The sequence below is a fragment of the Rhynchophorus ferrugineus genome, unplaced genomic scaffold (assembly GCF_030347505.1).
Source record: "Rhynchophorus ferrugineus isolate W39M unplaced genomic scaffold, kcgeb_rfMv2 rfM4, whole genome shotgun sequence".
In the NCBI taxonomy this organism is placed as follows: Eukaryota; Metazoa; Arthropoda; class Insecta; order Coleoptera; family Curculionidae; genus Rhynchophorus; species Rhynchophorus ferrugineus.
The window spans coordinates 9,987,926-10,008,328 of NW_027472583.1; the positions used below are offsets into that span (position 1 = coordinate 9,987,926).

Consider the following 20,403-nt stretch of genomic DNA (forward strand, 5'->3'; position numbering starts at 1 on the left):
TTGCCGAGTGTGTAATAGGAACATATTTATATTAAGGGAGTCAACAAGTAATCTTACGTTTTTTAAAATTGTATTTTGTTGAAAACAGTTTCTATATTCAGCACAAAATTAATATTTATATTTTCCTCGCATCTTTGAGTACTTTTAGAATACTACGGGAAAGCAGTTCTCTCGAATGGTGATGGTAAGAACTGATAATGTATTGATAATTATTATCACTAATCATTATTTTTTGTCCTTTTTCACACAGGATTTGAATTATAGGCAGAAAAAAACGGTTTATATCCAGGCACCGAAAAATTTTCGAATATCTTCAGAAAAATGGAAAAGCTCAACTAGATCAAGTGGCCTTAATCAGAACAAATGATAATCAAAAAGATTATTTAATTGCATATCTGCTTCTATAATATAACGAGGGCTTTTGTATGAGCTTGTTTCAAACGCCTTAATGCAATATATAACAATCTGTAAATTGATCTATGTTAATAAAATAGTATATACAATATTGATTAAGATATCCTTAAGAAACAATAAGATAAAACTATATGTTTGTTTCAATATCCAAAAATAATACAAGCTAAAGGTATTTCTAAATATAATCTAACAGTAATTATTTTATAATTTAGATCACAGTAGTTTACAAACGTACGAATTATGATATATAACCATTTTCCATGATGGTTTCTTTCAGTCTAAATTTCTGGGTCTTTCTGCACTTTCTATCCTTTGCTGAAACCCTTATTTTTATGTAAAATGATTATTACTTAAAGTCACTCAAGACACATTCTTTCATCTATACATATTAAAACACTTGATGAACTGAAAATCTATTTTCGACGCAAAACTCAGTCAAAACATCTCAAGATTACCAAAGAATTGAATCTGGACCATTAGCTTTTTTGATCAGACTTCCATGTTAGCTACGAATGTGAAACATGAAGAATTTGTTGACCAGAATGACTAAATTTGAACGTTTTCCTATTTAGTTTTTTATGACCAACATATTAACAAACCAAAACGCATCAAAAGATACACGTTTACATTACGCCGTATTTTTTTTATATATTGATGTACATTGATTGATGTAAAACGTCTGAGAAATATTGAGAAATAAAATCCTAAAAGATAATATCACGAGCATCATGATTCTTGATTGAAATTCCATTCCTGAATTGATGTAGCATTTGATTGATTAAATTTCCGTCAATAATCCAGCTATTACAGCATAAATATCAAGACATATAATCAAAGTTTATTATTTCAAATATAATAATCTGGGAGGGGATTTGAAAATTGATACATTCAAGCAAGCATTCTATCAATGACTAACTTCGTCCAAAGTTAAAATAAATGTCCTCATAACGTCAACACACTAAAAAGTTAGCAAAATAATTAATTGGAATTAGGTTATTATTTTATTAATTACACTGCCCGCCCTTTTGTTTTAGAATATGAAAATGTTGTAGTTTATATATATTGATATATAAATGATACATTATTCATTTCTGACATTAGAGAAATCCATCATTTAAGAAAAACGTCTTTTTAATATTAATATAAAAAACAAATAATTTAAACTAAGTTGAAAAAAAACAGACGAAAAGATCTCATTATTTAATTATGAAATAATTAATATAATTGTTGTTCTTACCTCATAATGCTGAAGAAATCCATTCTTGAATCGATGAGACACTATTCACTCTGACTGTATCGTAATAATTTTAAGAGGAATATTATCACAATACACAAAAATCTGACTGAATTTATACGCGTCTGTGCATCTTCATTTATTTAATGGTTGAAAAAAGGCAGAAATCGCGTCAGCTAGGCGCGCGATGATATTACGATTTTGTTATAAGCGCGGAAGACTAAGAAGCAGGAGAGATGGGGAGCGACGCTCGACTTGCGTTGGTATCGAGCGCGAAAATCCGTCTAAGTTGAAGGCGCACTTCTTGGAGAGAAGCTCCGGATGGATATAACGTTCGGCCAATTTGCAATGGGCTAGATATGGACACCCCACTCTGCGCCGGATGCCTCTAAATCGACTATTCCCTGTCCGTTTTTTTATTCTTTCTTCTTCTCGTTGTTCCATCGCATCGATGATTAGCCATTGGTATATTTATCTTCCACATCTTATTCTACTAAAAAAACGGTACATTTTTTCTAACCGTCGCTCAAAAGTTTCAATGAAACAAAAATATACGCTGTGAAAAATCTATAGGGAAACAAAGACGATGGAGTAATTTATAGTTTTGCTATTAGGTGCTTGCCTACAGACATTTATTGATAAACATTGGTACCTTACATATAGTTTTCTACAAATATTTTTCATCTTTCTGGCAAAATGGTGCTGTGTCCAAAGAACGATGTTAGTTTGGCAGCGACCGATCTATTTTCGTATTTCTTCAGCATTTCGAAACTCGTACCAGCAAGGCCGAGCTGAATCAATCTGAATAAGTGATAACTAAAGTGTGCTATATCCATTTATGTGGCAACAGTGTATTTTTCATAATTCTTGTAATATATGAGCGTTGCCATGTAAGGGATAACTTTGCGTCTGTTTCTTGTTGTTTCTGATCTTTTTGCAACAATATGTCATAGAATGTATTCAACTGAGACTAGTGGATATCTGAACAACAGCTTCATTCAGTTTTAGCAGCTCTTAATGCATTATACCTTACTAATTCCACCATAATGGCAATAAGAGTTTATGGCCATTTCCGCATTGTTATCGATGTGAATTTCTCTTCTGGGTTTAACAATGTCCTTTTAATCTTGAGATTATTGTAGTATTAGGTCAATAAATTAGTTTTTTTGTAATTCGAAGCGTTATTTTGAAGAATGGGTTCAATATATTTAATTCCAGGGTATAATACCTCGATCGATAGTAGCTACTTTTTCCCATCTTTCAGACAAGTTACGGATACCATCTCGAAAGAGCGATGTATTTTTTGAGGGTATCCAAAAATCGACTCATTTTTTGATACTTTCATAAGAAGTGAAACACAGCTCAGATAGTTACGATTCATATATCGGAATAAGTAGTGATCAGAAGGAACAAGGTCTGGAGAATACGGCGGGTGGGATAGTCTTTCCCATTTTAAATGTTTCCCAGTATATTTCTATCGGTTTTGCAACATGTGGTTGAGGATTGGCATGCTGAAGAATAATATTGTTGAGTCTTTGCTCGTATTTCGGTCATTTATCCTACAGTGCTCAAATCAAACGCATCTTCTATAGTCAATAACGATCCACATTGGTGTTTTCATCCAGTAATGATCACACAAGACTGTAATCGAATCCTTCAGCCTTTTTCTTCAAACTGAACTTAAAGGGTACAATTTCTGCAAATGCGATTTACTCGGTGGAAATTCATACATTTTCTCAATTAAAAACATTTTTGTTTACACTTAACAGACGGTTTGACACATGCTAGATGGAATGACACAGTGAGGCCGGTAAGTGCGATATTTGAAGTTAGTTGCAAATGTACCCGATGTTATTGAGATTGATTGAGAACACAGTAACATTATCCGTCGTATGCTTTAAAATTAATTTGTAGGACCGATATATCTACTGTTTATTGCCAGAAGCAGTATCCCACAGAAAACATTTCTTCTCTTACCTGGCAAGTAAAGACGTGCGATGTTGAAACGGTTTGAAATTATATGAGAAGCTTGAGGTGGGTTTTCGTCCAATAAGTCTTGCAATTGATAGTCTCCGGACCTTTTTACTCCTTTCTTTGTCATTGCAATCTTCACTTTTTATCATATCGTTGAAACCGAGACTGACAGTTGAGATGGGATACATCAGCATCACCATAAGTTTCTAAAAGTGTTCTGTTAGAACCTGGGAAATATATTTCCTCAAATTAAACAACAAGAGTAACGTATGTTATGATTTCATTTATAAGCATTATTTGATTTCTGACTTTATAAAGTAAATAACTTGAAAACAATAAATACTAAACTCTTATTTTATGTAGAGAAATGTCAAAATCATCGAATTTGATTGATGTTTACATTAATACTTCGCATTTTCACCAATAGATATAGCCGATCAAAATCCATTCAAGCATCTAAAGGATGCTATATACCTTTCGATGCGATTTGCTATGTTCCTATAAATACAATAGGGATTTTTAATAAAAGCGAGTCGAAGATTATTATTCAGACACTGAGACCAAATCACAATGGCAAGTTACACGATTCAGCAGCCTGTCCAAATGATACAATTTTATTATCAAATGTGTTTAGTAATGTGGAGAATTTTTGGATGAACGTTAACTGTCGGACATGAAATATTGCGAACCGATACGTTCACCAGGTGACAATGTATGAATAGAAAGTTACTGTTTAGTAGAGATTTTGGGCTGGCAGCGTTATTGGTCCATATATTTTCGTTTCATAAAAAGAAAGCAGGATGGGATTAAACAGGATGATGATACTGATTCATTTTGATTGATATGAACATAGTCGATATATGGTTCCAGTAGGGGAGCACTACCTGCCACGCAGCTGTCTCCTTATTGCATATAATGACAGAAACTTGCTTGAGTACCAATATTTTACATTACGTTATTTGTTATATTTGAAATGCTTTTCATTGTTGGGCTGATCGTATAATCATTATGTAAACTTCATGAAACAGTTGGTAATTATGGATAATTAATATATATCCTATTAATATCTATCATTAACAGATCTATTATTCAACAGGTCTATTAAAACCTCCATTATGGAAAATTTATAACAGAAAAATACCCTTTCTAACATGTTAAGAAGTTATTTAGTCATTCATATATATTCATTTACTTAATTTTAACTAATATAAATACTTTTTACTTAATTTTGTTCGTAAATAATAGTATAAGAAGTTTGACACAGTTTGATTCAAATTTTCAGTAAATTACCGTTCTGTTGATAGTATTTTTATGACAAAAAACCAAAACAGGAAAAAAATAATTAAGTCATTCTTCACACAAACCTCAAAAATAAATTATTCTCAAACCCACTGATACAAGAAAAAGCAGCTTTTGGTTTGCGCAAAATAAACAAAAAAGAAAAAGATCCCAAAAAGAAACAAACTTGTCTATAATCACTAGAGTTAATTATTATTATAAATAATGTGTTTTATCTAACAATGGATTTTCAACAAAAAACTGATTAGTAAATGTCGAATTTTGTAGTAATTCCACTTTTTCTTTGTTATATAATATAGTGTCAAAATATATGTCAAAACTGTTTACGAATTAAAGAAGTAGTAAGTTTGATTTGCAAGCCAAATACGAAAAGGTTCAATTATAAATAAATGGGCATTGCAGGGATTGCTTGATAGACTTGTGAGTTGATAAACGCTTAAAAGTCTTGAAAACAATAAACGAAGAAAGAAATGTAAACCCATCCAGACTGACTGACTGACTGTTTTAACGATGTTTTATCACGGGTGATGATAAATAGATCTATTATCAAGCAATTTCAAGCATATAAAGTTTTTCACAAACCCGAATAACCCGACAAACCATCATCTTTCGTTATGATCTACTTTGAAACAATTAGAAAGCAAATAGATTCGTATATCAGGGTATATAGTTGATGCATTTCAACTATGTATTGAAGAAAAAACTACTGGAATACTCCAAACCACTTGACGAAATATTTTTCTCCAACTATCACTCTTATAAAAAAAGCTATAAAATGTTAGGTATAAGCTTACGTAGGACAGGCTCGTTTCTCTAGACATTTTGTTCAGTCTGATTACTACTTTTTCCAATCAAAGTACATATAACCTGTAAGGTCAGGTACTGCATGTGTGCAATTAATAGGATGCATATGTATTGCTCAGTTTATATGCCAAGTCTTGTAGGTTACATTTCAGTCTCTTATACGCTTTGTTCTGAAACGGTTAAAACAAGCCATTGGTAAAATGTGTCATCGCTCAGATATCTCAGATATCTATGGTAATTACAGCAAACACAAACCATTATCAGCGAAGAAGAATAATGGGCAAAATTCAAAGTTTACTGACAGAGACCGAGGGTCATTAAAAAGAATTATAGCTAATTAAACAACATAAAACTACAGCCACAAATGTGCAAGAACCTACAGCTGCAAAAGTACTCCACAAAATCAACATTCATCGAAGCCTGTATAACAGAAGTCAACGCTAAACTGCGAAAAAAATTGTACAACAATCACAAAACCTGGATACTTGATTATTAAAAGAATGTGGTATGGTCTTGATGAACCATGGTGTATATGGTTTCCTACGTATATTGTTAGAACTACTGGGTTTATACATGAAGAACCGCAAAAGAAACCTATTATCTAATCCTAATATCTATCGATTTGGGCGACAGTATCGTGATATTCAGTTGGTTTTTTCATTCTCATTATTGACCGTATTACTGCAAATAAATATCTCGACATCCCCAATGATGAAATTCTTACTATGACTAGCATATTACTTCCAAACTATTTTAAAGTAATTTACTTCCAGCTATTTTAAAAGCAAAGCAACTTTTTAATAAATAAATATTGCGTATATGTCAGGTGTTCATATTGTTTTGTCCATACTCTGTATAAAATGTAATTCATTGATTGCATTTAAAAAAAATAATCTTCATACGTCGAATTCCTGTCCGAAAGAGTGATAAATCCAAAACTTAATTATTAGGGCGTCATCGGTACGTCGCCAATTAGTAAAATTAATAAAAAATAATGAAGAGCACACGAAAATTCAAGAAAAAAACATTAATGGACGTTATCGCGAACGCGCATCTTTGATTTTAGAAATTGTTACCGGTTTCAAGGAACCGATTAACCAATAGTTAATCCTCCGACCTCGCACAATGTCATCAGTACCATCCGCACTTCCAACGACAGAAAAAGAACCGAAATAAAGCAATTAAACGCGTTAATTGGCCGGTCGCTTTCGACATTGACACGCCTGCGCCACAGCCGCCGTCTCGGTGAAGTCGTCCAGGTCTTCGGCGCTTCCTTTTTTTCGTCACCGCACAGGACCTTAACATACTTTTCGCGCTTGCCGCTATCGCGCTCATCTTCTTCGGCGTCCGTTTTCTTCCTCAACGGACCGGCGATATAACCGAAAATGAGATGCGTAATGAGTATTAGGTATGCGTAGAAATAATCCACATTTTAAACGTTAAAATATAAGTCTTCGTGTATTCTAAAATATTAGCACGAATTTTGATCAACGATATCTTTTTTAATGTTCATTTATCTTTTACCTACTCTGCATGTGTGATATACCAGCATAAATATCACGAGACGTACATTTGCCGATGCCACTGCCATTCTTCCTGTTGGAGATAATAGCGAAAAAGCCACCTGAAAAGTACAACATGCAAGTGACAATATAAATAATTGGGCTCAGACTTGGAAAAGAAAAATTAACGAAAGTAAATCTGTGCATTTGCAGCTCATGTATAATCAGATAGTACAAGCAGCAATAACAATAAATAATAATATACTTCCATGTAACAATAGTGTGCAATGCTAAGTATCTCGAAATGAATCTTCATACAAAACTTTGCAGTAGGAACATGTACAAAACCAAAGGAAAAAACTGGAGTTAAAATATATTGGTTAATTGGAACAAAATCACAATTATCAGTACATAATAAACTATTATTATAATAGGTCAATTGAAAAGTCCCCGGCCTGACATATTTCCATCTCACCCTAGTTCTTTTCTTGTTTTTCAGTCTTTCTTGGTATATAATATAGGGGGGTATAGAATTATCTAGGGCGAATAAATACATTAAGGATGTTAAATATTCATGAATATCATCATCAATTCATAGGCAGAGCTCGGGGAGAGTGAATATTTTTCATCCAATATGTTGCCAAAGAACTTCAAATATTCTTCAACACTCTCTACGAGTTGATTGCTCTCTTTCCTTGTATTTTAATTTCTACGCGTACGTAAAGCAAACTATATCGTGAAGAATACTCAACATCAATATCAGGGATTATAACGATGTCATCAACGAACATCAGATAGATTTTGTAATTCGAACATCATATTGAACACCATGTATCTTTTTAAATACGTTTAATATAATTTCATTCACTACTATATTAAAAATCAGTGGAGAGCAGGCTTGAATTTAATAATCATAGAAGCTAATGGAACCACCATAAGATGCCTGAAAGAGCTTAATTGAGCTTAATAATTTTTGAGGGAATATATTCTGATTCTCTTTTCATGTTCATCAGTTGATAGGAGACTCACTCCCGGGTAGTTCTTATAACATTTTTTCCTTTTTTTTATATTTCTGATATATAACCAGGAAATTTTTATTTTATATATTTATTTTTACTGGCGGATGGGACATTATTTATTGCAGTCATTTGCAGTAATTTCGCCAGGATATCAAACAAATATGTTACCTTTATGTAGATACCGTTGGAGGTTAGAATCAGGTAAATGTTCATAAAATTGCCCATGAATGGTTCCTAACACACTTTAATAATATTAAAAATTCCTTCAAAAATTATAGTACTTGCTTATTAAGTAATATCTTACATACTGGCGGATGGGTACTTGTCATCATTTGTTGCAGTCATTTGCAGTAATTTCTCCAGGATATCAAACAAATATGTTACCTTTATGCAGATATCGTTGGACGTTCGAGTCAGGCGAATGTTCATAAAATTGTCCATGAATGGTTCCTAACAAACTTTAATAGATTAAAAATTTCTTCAAAAATTATAGTACTTGCTTATTAAGTAATATCTTACATACTCTTACAAGCTTTGTGTGTTTTGTTAATTTCTATCCATCATTTTAGATTCATCACTATGGCTGATTTTAGTATATTACAAAACAAGGAACCAAGGAGTGATATGAAGGCTTAAGGTTTTAAAATGTAAAGGTAAATAAATCGCTAAGAATATGTTTTGTAGATTTTTTTAAAAATAGTAAGGCAATGTATCATCAGATTATTAAAGAGAACACTTACAATTATATGATAGACCCAAAAAAATAATCGTAATTCACATAGTACTAGTGAATTAAAGTTCGAATTGTTGTAACATAACGCATTTTAATAGGGATATCCATCGAAATTAAACTAGTAGAGTGACTGGTTATAGTTCAGAGATGAATTTAATTTTAAAAAAATTTGGAAACAAAAACTTTTCCACGCCCCTAATAATATTTTAGCAAGAATATTTTCAAAAATTCATTAGAATATATAATTAAGGAATACTATTAAACAGGACCCCGTATATAAGACTTGTCTATTGACTTAGCGTAATTATCCGAGATGACTCTACTGAAAATTACTATTTCACTTCGCCCATTTCCATCTTAAATACCTTCTCCATCGACGCGTCGATGAAAAAGCCTCTTTCATCATTATCCCCGGCTAATGGTATCGATCTGCTTACAGCTACGAGACAATATCACGGACACCTCCGACGTACACTCGACGACCCCAACGATATAACTCTTAACCTTTATTAGTCGCCAGAGCCAGTCAAATCCTTTATAATGACATAATTTAAGATGATTACATCACGACGAGTGGTCAAGACCAAGTCGCAAATAATCGCAATCATTGACAGCTCTTTAAAATCCAATAGCACATTCAACTGTTGCGAAGCAATGGTGTGAAGGAATGTTGGTGTTGTCGGAAGAGACAAACAAAACTCGTTATATCAAAGAGAGAGTAAAAACATCAATATATAATTGTACGGGTAAATTACTTTCGCTAATTTTAATTTGATTTTTTTTCATATGATAATACTACTGTAATAAAAAGTTGTAAGACGTAAAAAGGTTGATGTTCAAGTGTTTTGAGTCAAGAGTTTTTTTATTAATATATTATATCTTTACAGTAACTTAAAACTAGGTACTTACCTAGGAAAACCTATACTTACCTCATTACTTAGCCTCTAACAAAATAAAATAAAATAAAAGTTAGTACTTTTCAGTGTTTTTGTCATTTCACTACACACACTTCACCACACAAAATCACACGGTTTGGTTCTCTTGTGCCCAAGTCATAGTTCAGTGTTATCCAGCATTTCGATGTTAACATGCTAGTGTAGTGTAGTAGCTATAGTATCTGGATACATCCACAATACATCTCAGGACTTTATTCCCCTTCCAATGAAGTTTTGTATCAAGATTCATACCAAGTTTATTCAGTTAATATATGAATAGATTTGTTGTAGTTGAGTTCAATATTTTATCTTTTATCTGGCAATAACAAGTGTAGTGATAGTAACATTTTCTATTTGTGGGATGTCACATGTGTAGAGTAGATAAAGAACAGATCCCAAAATAATTTTTCTACGATACACCTACTATCATTATTGACCAGCCTATAAAGTTTCAACAATTTCATGATGTATTTATTTCAACAGATTTATTTCAATAGATTTCATCACGATAATGTTTTTTCTCATACAGTATTGATTATTTGCATGTTTTCATAAGAAATTCAATTCATAATATTCCATAATCACCCTATTCGCCTGATTCAGCTCCTAACCTAACCTCAAAAACCCAATTCGTATCGAAGGAAATTTTAAAGGTGATAATAGAATTCAAGATATGTTTGGAAAACTGGCAAAAATGTAATTGCATAATATCCTAGAACTATTACTTTGAATTAACAAACTTTAATCAAGAAACGCTCAAAATTGCCTGTTGTTTAATTTGAAAAAATTTGCTGTTCAAACCCCTCAAATACTTGTAAAAAACTTATGGAGATGCTGCTGCGTTATATTCCATCAGTAGGTTTCAATTTTAACGATTTAAAATTGGTGATTTTGGTTTCAGTGGCAACGAACGACCTGGAGCACCAAAAGATTACATATTTCAAGATTTATTGGGCGGAAATGCAACTCAACCTCTCCAAGAACTTAAAAATAGCCTATCGGTTCATGAATCAATTGTTTTCAGATGCTTATGTGCGATAGGAAATGTTGAAGATGAGGAAAAACGAGGAAAAACGACTACCATACGAATTGAGTGAAAATCCAGTTTCGAACCATTTCAACGTTGTGCTTTGATTGGTCGCCAGGCAAATAAAGAAGAGATTTTTCTCTTCTATTGTGATTGGCGATAAAAACTACATCTACTACGACAACCCCAATTCACAACGTTCGAATTCAGCTCGAATGGAACGTTCTGTCGCACCCAGCGTACTCACCAGAGATAGTGTCTTCTCATTACCACTTATTTACTGATGTATTCAGCATGGTTTAGCTGACAGACAGTTTCAAAATGCTGAAAAAATGCAAAAATGGTTCCATAATAAAATCGTTACCAAATCAACATTGTTCTTTCGACACGGTCGCCAGAAGAAATGACGGAAAGAAAGAGAGTTTTCATTATTTTATACTAACAGCAGTCAAAAACCGTTTTTCTACTAAATAAAAAAGTTAATTTAACTCTAGAACGACTTGTTTTCCTACGTAATTTATGTTTTGTTAATGATCCGGAATATTGAAACAGTGGTATTTATTTGGAAACAAAATTTTTTGGTTTGTTAAAGTGAATATACGATACTGTATATATAGTCTATCCAAAAAGTTTTTGTACATATGTCATCAAGATGTTTAACGTATTACCTGTCGCGATTTGTAAATCCGTTTTAGAATCCAACAATATTTTCCTTCTCATTTTATTCTATTAAAAAAGAGACATAATGCTGTCTGATTTGTTCGAACGCGTAAATGAAGTAGTTCGGTTGTCAGACGTATGCAAAATTCTTGAAAGTTTCTTAACTGTAGTTTTTACACGTACTATATTATTAAAATATATTATATTTAATAACTATTTTGTTCAATAATCTAAATAAAATATAATTTTGTTGTATGTCAAAGCCAAACTGAAACAAAACTCAGAGTTGATGCGGCAACATTGCGGCGTTTTGACGTCACAGATTTAGGTGACCTATGTACAAAATAACTTTGAATAGACTATAAAATATATCACATAAAAATCATTACTGTAAAATAGATTAGAGTTTGATACGCAGGCACAGAGTTATTTTACAAATGTGATTTACATTTCTTATGATCATTTGACCATATCTGAACGCCAATAAACGATGATGTCATAAATTATATGCGGATAATTATATTGTGTGTTCTAGTTTCACTACAGATATTGTACTACATAAATGTATTGTACTACATAAATACATTGTATTACAACATACAAATTGTAATAGATTTTGTTAGATTCAGCTTGATTAGAATAATAAAAGTATCAATAGTAAAACATATAATTATTTAATATACTTATTGACAAAAATTGATTTGGATGTTTAGTAGAAATAATAAATAGTAAATTTTATAAATATATATTGTCGAAATATGTAAACAGAATAATTTAAAGTTCTTCATTAATTTGATCTAATTTATGTTTAACAGTAAGATATTGATTTGCTGTCTTATGACGAAGAATCGAATTGTTCTTGCATCAATCATTTTGTCATAACTGACTGTCGATAAATGTTCCTCCCATTAATTATACACGGATATATTATTTATCAATTTGTTCTACTTTTCGTTTACATGTAGTGTTGATTAAATGAAATATGTTGTTGGAGACTGCTTTGAGATTTTTGTTTTTGCATTTTTTATTATGTAATAATAAGAACTTAATATAAAACACAGGATATAGCAAGATAAATATATAGGAAGGAAGAATGGCGTTGTCTCAGGAATATGAAATAGGGCTCATGGAATAATGAACCTAAGAAAAGGACTTCTCTTCTCTCCAGAATAGCGAAAAATGAATATTTTTAATAAAAATGATATTTTACAACTGTTGTTTTGATCTAGTAGCAAAATATATCTAGAATATGTTTTCACCTTCAATACAATATCCTTCAAGTATAACAAAGAAAACTTCGTTCTATCCATACATAAAAATTTAATGACTCTCTTGCAGACTTGACTTAGAAATCATCCCAGAAAACATCCGGTCTTACCCGGCTTGGTTATTGGTGTGACTGATATCATTTTCCTTATCGGATTTTGCACTCTTGCCTGGGACAATTACAAATATTGAGCAATCACAAATATAAATTTACGACCATGCCCCAGCAAGATTCGAACCCGCGACTATCGCAATAGTAGGTGGACCGTCCTGTCGCCTTTACCACTGCGCCAACCAAGGTGGGTATTGGGATTCTTCTTAAAATATTGCAGTCTTCTTCAAAGTAGAATAAACTGTGCATTATGAAATTTTACAGTTACATGTAATGTTAATTTACCGAAAATTGGAGGATTTTGAAAACAACTTGGTGGGGTATAATGCGTAATTTTTTTATTTCAGTACTATATTATTTAAAATATTTTTTATATAGAAAAGATAAAATATATATTTTTACGACTCTTCAATTATTAAATATTACTTTGCTTTATCCAGTCCCTGAATTTAAAAAAAATATATTATAAATACACATTTCATTCACTAGTAGATTCACTACTAAAGAGTAATGCTAATCATGCAAAGAGTCACGGCCTACTTGTTCCACAACGCTGCAACATTTGTTTACGCCAACGAAAATTTATAACATTTCAGCAATCAGCAATTAATAGTTTTTTTGTAAATATATACCCACATACGTTTCTGCGTAATATAAATATATATTCCCCATTTTTATTACCGCGCACAAATATATGATCTTTCATTCAGAAAAATTAAATTACAACCATATATTTTATGTTTAGAATGCAACTGGTAGTGGAGTGGCTTCACATACGCTTTTGTATAAAATATTTTCAGTATGTTGTTCGATACTATATCAGGATTGGGCGTGAGCTGTTATTTAGAGTAAGCTTTTCACTAGTTTCGTGTTTTTATGTTTCAATGTCGGATAATTAAAATGTGCGAGTTCAATTTCTTGTGTAGTTTTTGATTTGTGTAAGGAACGAAAACATACTTTTACTTTACTTGAATAATTTTATGTCAAGAACAAGAAGTGGTGACTTGTTCAATGGTGTAACCACCCAGGGTTCTAACACTACTGCCGATCTATTTATATCTTAATATAAACAAAAGCTTATAATATAAGTACTACAATAACAAAAAATACTTGAAAATTGATGTACTGGTGAAAATTTTTCATTTATTTATCGAAAGACAGTGGCAACTGACTATACCTGTTGGGCAGCTTGTAGTTTGTAGTAACAATATTTGTGAGCATCTATCATATACTCGTTTACTATTTGGTTTTTGGTAATCTGCTAAGTTGTATCGTTTTCACCATAACTTCCATGGTATGGATTTGACTTATTAGTTCAGAAATAGATGTCCCTTTCCTCTCATGTATTACTTCCTCAGTACTTGTCAGTAATCTGCCTGTTACTAATTGGTCTTTTCTTCATTAATGTTCGAACCATATGGCTCTGCAATGCCATCAATATCATAAAAAATGCTCAAAGCCTCAACATCTGTATCAGATATCTATCACATCAGATAATTTGTAACATCATATTGACGCCATACTTTTCTTTTAAAAGGCTTTTCTTCTAATTGCATCTACTATTATGTTGAGATATAAATTAACTTCACAAGTGAGATTACATCTCATTCTAAGATAGCTGAAGGAGTGTAATAATATTAGAGTACCATTCAGCTTCCAAAGCTATCGAAAACGAAGGCCAGTGTATATTATCAAAAACAGAATGAAAATCTATAAAAACAACATAAAACATTCATTTGTAAGCTGGCATCCGTTTTTGGTGGACTCAAAGGTGTCTCCAAAATCAAGTTGACTAGGTTAGCTCACCGCAACTTCAACCGTCCTTTGGTGGTAGCCTTACACCTTGCAATGGTTATGCTGGTAATGTACGAGCTGAGGGTGTTCATGAATGTTTCCTAATTCCAATAATCTTTTACAGCTTGAGCTGCGATCCTTTTGTTCTAACTTCAGTACACATTACACACACATAGATAACAATCATTCCACAGAAGTGCGTAATGATTTCCAATCCAACGCCAATCTGTCATCTTTTCTTGATAAGTAAGTTGAACACTAAAATTCTCTTCTGAGTGAATATTTTTTAATCTCAAATGATTTTAGAGCTCGAAAATATAGACACTCGCATATAGCAAATCTGGTCAGTAAGGAGGATGTTCTATAATTGTGATATTGTTTTCTGATAAATACTGAAGTGTTATACTGTTGTTTAAGACGATACCTTATCATTACGTATTGGGCATATAAATAGTTTTGAGTTTTGAGGATTTTAGAAAATAGCTATATTCATGTTAAAACATAATTATTTTTACTTTTAAAATAAATATTTGTCATTTTGTCGAAGCTGAATTTGTTTAAATTGAAACAAATTTACGGTTCAATTATAATGAGTTCTGTCGATTGCATTAGATTGGAACTTCTTGGCTTTTAATATAAGTACTTCAACATCGAGGGTGTCAAGGTATTCATTCGTTATAGTTTGGCCAGTGATGTGAATGAGGGGACCAGATGAATATCACAATAGTGCCACCCAAATCATGACAAGACTTCTCCAATGTTTAAGTGTTATTTAAAACGATATTTTATCATGACATTTTTTAAAATTATTTATTATAGCAATCTAGTAAATAAATACTAATAAGTTATTTGTTATTATTTTAGTGTGCTATAGTTTTAAAATTACAAAGTACTTATTCTACGATGCTTTTATTCTAACGTCACACTTTGGGCTTAAAATCTACGTAATTGTTTTTAATGTGCACTGAATTTTACATATAACTTCAATGAACTAAAACTAAAATCACACTAAGAACTAAAAATCAAATAGTTTTACTCTCTTTAATCTTCTGACTAAGTCATCATTATCTAGGAGCTGGAGATTCTCGATAGTTATGTACCGTCTGGCGCCTCTGTTCATGCCTTTGGACATAGTTTTTGATAACGTTATTGATAGTTTCTACTACCAGGTCCCTATGCAAATTGTCGTTACGCAGTACATTATTTTGGAATCTTTGTTTGATATTTATATTGCTTTAGCTGGTACAATTCCAGAACTGAACACCATAAGTCCACATTGGTTTCAAGGTTTGTTGGTAAACCAAAAGCTTATTATTATACAGTGCTGAATATTTACAGAATAACCAGCACATTTTTTGTACTTAACATGTAACTTCCATCTGAATTTAACGCCAATGATCATGTCAAGATATTTGAATGTATTTCCTTACGGGGCTACTTGCTGATTTTTATATATTGGCTTGTGCTTGATGGTTTTGTCGGTGAAATCAATATTCACTGATTTATTTTGATTCACTTTGATGCGTCATTTTTCTATCCAGCACTTAATTTCCGTAATAGCTAACATATTTGTAATTTTTCAGTCGATTCAGTGTTGTTATCTAAGGGCTAGAATTTTAGTGTCATCTGCAAATGTAGCAACAACATTTTCATTGAATGTAGCCAAATTTAGCTCAAAAATAGCTCAAAAATTAAATATTTGTCATTTTGCTGAAGCTGAATAAGTGCTATAAAACACAAATTTGTGCAAGGCGTTTATTTTTTGTTTTAATTTAAAAATTTTAATTGATATAAATTTACTATAATTCGAAAAGTGAATATATAAATATTCTTAGATAGTCATGCATCCGATTTGTATACGTGATAGAAAATAGGTGTAGGCAATGAGACGGCGGATGATCGTACATTCCTCAACAACGATGGAACTAAATGGAACTGTATTAGGGCTTTTTGCCGGCCAAACAAATGGCCAGTTAATGGCCGACCGAGAACAATTCCCATAAAACATGTTCAATAATAATGGCGTTTTAGCGCTTATTTTCGACTTTCCTATCGGAACGTAAATCCTAAACGTTAATTATCAGCTCTGAGACAGTCCGCGGCCATTAGGCATCGTCGAGATTCGATTTGATAGTTCGATTTTTGTCATCCGCGGCAAAAACACGTTATTAGACGATTGAGATTGTTGAAATTCATCAGCTGACGTTAATTTAATAAGGCACATGTCGATGTACTGGTGCGCATTCCATTTTAACACATCACGCCCGATCTGGAATTGTTCCAATTTCCTTTTATTGAAACTATTTCTTATAAATATGAATACTCTTGGGTATAGGAAAAAGCGTAACGGTTTTGCGTAAAATATTTTTAAAATTCAAATTCAATTTATTAAGTATTAGCTAAATTTAGGCTACTTTCTACAATTTTAAAATTACAAAGAACTTATTCTACGATAAATACTTAGCATTTATGTTACTGTTTTCAGTGTGCACTGAATTTTACTAATAACTTTACTGAACTAGATTAAGTACTCCCTCGTACTCTATTTAATCCTTTGACTAAGTCATTATTTTTTAGAAGTTGGAGAACCTCAGCATTGATGTGCTGATGGAGCCTCCGTTCATATCTTTGGGCATAATCCTTGATAACATTGTCGATAATTTCTACCTTCAGGTTTTTATGCAAATTGTCATTACCAATGTGCCATGGAACCTCAACAATACTTCGCTGTACCTGCGGAGACTATTTTTTTGACTAGTACAGCCGCAAAGTTGAAGACAAGTCTTAACGACTACTACTCAATAACCACTACATTTTTTTTTACTTTATTTCACTTGATTTTAACATCAATGGCCATGTCAAGATATTTGACTGTATTTCCATACGGGACTACGGGCCGTATGGAAATTGTATTTTAGTAATAGCTGTTTGTAGCATATCGGTTGATTCAGTACTGTTATCTCCAATGTATACAGTAAGCAAATGAAGAAGTCGTCCAATAAACACTCTTGCTTCTATTTTCCTCAAGTTAGAATAGGTATCTTCTTGTAGAATGGTAGAAGTATTTAGTAGAAGAATTAAAAGTTCATACCAAACTTTATCGAAAGCTTGAACAACATCTAAAATTATTGCAGAACAAACTTAATGTTCTTCTAGTGATTTTTCTATGACATTAGTGATTAATCGAATATTGAAATTAATGATTATTGGAATTTATCAAATCCAAATTGATGATCTGGAATAAGATGCTTTGGTTCAATGATTGATTTTATCCTTTTGAATAGAAATTTTTAAAATAATATGCCGGTATGACGCAATTTCATAAGGTGGCTTTCTTGGTTTAGGAAGCATAATTACTTTAGCCACGCTATGCAGTTGTGGTACATATTATAGTCTGAATGGGGCATGTATTAGGTTGTCTATCTTAATTAAACTTTTAGTGCAGGTGTCTACCAACGTCAATAAAACAAATGAAATAACATATTGTAGCCAAATTATAGTAATAATGGAGAGTAACATACGCAAGATCATCCTCTTACATGACGCCCGGTCAAACGTTGTTAGAGTTGTGAAGAATCACTGTGGCTTCTCGAATGGGACGTTTTGCCGCACCCAGCGTACTCACCAGTCGTAGTACCTTCTACTTACCCCTTATACAGATTGAAATCCCATTTCGAAATGATGATGCATTGTATAAATGGATTCACGATACGATTACTACAAAACCATTAACATCGTTCTTTCACCGTTATGTTACAGAAAGAGGAGAAGAGCTGTAAAACATATTTTTAAATACATTGTACTTTTTTTTCATTAAATAAATGTCCTTTTAATGTGAAAAAATAATCAAGATGTATTCAAGAACATAATACATAACCACACTTTTCATTATTATTTTTCAACAACATCTGTACATTAAATATTAACCTAATATTTACTATTTTGCACTTATTATTGAAAGTTAAAGGTAAAATTTGCACCAAAATCTCTATAATCGACACGAAAAGTAAGTTCAAAATATAACACCTAAGTATTGTAAAAACTATTAAGTTAATAGCAATTATATTTATTAAGACAACTGAAATAACAACTGATAAAATTTTGAAAGAATAAAACATGATATTATTACATATTTCATTGTTTTAATTGACAAACACCTTAAAACTTCTCTAAAATAAAAAATACACTGATTTTATTTGTTCTATTCACATCTTCTGTTTGTCCCAGATGTTCCATAAATGTAAATTATAATTTAACGTTCTTTTATCTAGAGAGCACTTATTTTATTATTGTTTAATTTAATTTTTATTTTAGATTTGTTTAATGATTTCTTATAAAAAAAAATTAGATTGGCATTTAAAACAGTAAGTAATTTACTGATATATTTAGAAATATTTATTTTGATTTGGAACAGAAGATATTTTATCTTAATTAGCAAATAACTTATTACTGATAATGATTACTGAGTATTATTATTAGGAATTTAGGCTTCGCCGTAGCATTAACTTATCCCAGATATTTAAAAGTTTTAGAAGGGTTAAACAGGAAGAAGAAGATTTCTGAGGGGTTATAACGTATTGGTTTCAAATAAGTTGGTTTTTAATAAACTCGGGGTATTGTAAAAGTAATGGATAAAGAAGATTTGTGGATTCAATTTATAGTAAATTTTAATCCGTGTTGCATCTACGTCTGCTCTTCTACCCTGTTGAATTTTTCACGTCTTCTCGCTACATCTATATCTTAATTAAGCGTGGTAGAGACTAAAAAAAAGCGAGAAATGGCGGTTACTCGGGCAAGCGATGCAATATATTTGTCGGCGACCGAAAAAATGCGATCAATTAAAACGAAAACGTCAATATTAGCGCGCGAGACTCGGGGTGCGAGAAAATACGAAAAAATCGAGGATGATGTATGGACATCCTCGTCCGTGGAGTGCTTCGTGATGATGGTATATCATGCAAAACACAGCTCTGGGGTGCGCAAATGAAGCTTTATAGCTGGCAACGATAATCCACCATCGGGTAAGATAATTATGCACCATCGTTCGGTTGTTTTACGGAGTATTCGATGGTCGTCAGCGTGGAATAACAAACAAAAGAGTAAGGGTCGTATCTTCTTTAGATAGTTATTGATTCAGTACAAAAGAACCATCCAATATATTATAGTGCAAAGCTCTAATTAATTTATGTTATGCTTTGTTACTACTAAGCTAACATATAATTATTAAAAAAAAGAATAATAGTTATTTATTACCATTTATATCATAAAATACGTTGTATAACTTTTAAGAAATTGAATATAAACGAATTGATCCAAATTATGGTTTGATACTCTAGATTTGTTAACATCACCATGTATATCTACCAAATTGTTCTTTAATATACAGCTCAGCTTGGGGCCGACACTCTGGCTATTGGGCATGAACACTTGGTTCCGCAAAGTCTCTGAATCGGAAGTAGGGGACTGCGGAGTGAGAATTCAGGCCTTCGCTGATGATCAGGTGATTGTTCTCAGCAATGAAAACGTTAGAAATAGACTGGACCTTGCGTGGAACACCATCATCCACAAGACATCATCCAGTCAAAGATACAATAAAGTATCCGGGCGTGACAATCAATAGGTAACAGCAG

The 20,403-nt window shown here is 32.1% G+C and overlaps 1 protein-coding gene across 1 annotated transcript in view; it reads right to left on the reverse strand.

Moving 5' to 3' along the window:
• The window catches only part of LOC143195645 (uncharacterized), a 53,003-nt gene extending 51,213 nt beyond the window's left edge, over positions 1 to 1,790 (reverse strand). Inside the window, exon 1 of the mRNA XM_076402958.1 lies at positions 1,652 to 1,790. Within this exon, the coding sequence (XP_076259073.1) occupies positions 1,652 to 1,674 (23 nt within the window). The 5' untranslated portion in view covers positions 1,675 to 1,790. The remainder of the gene's footprint in view (positions 1 to 1,651) is intronic.
• Between the last annotated feature and the right edge of the window lie 18,613 nt (positions 1,791 to 20,403).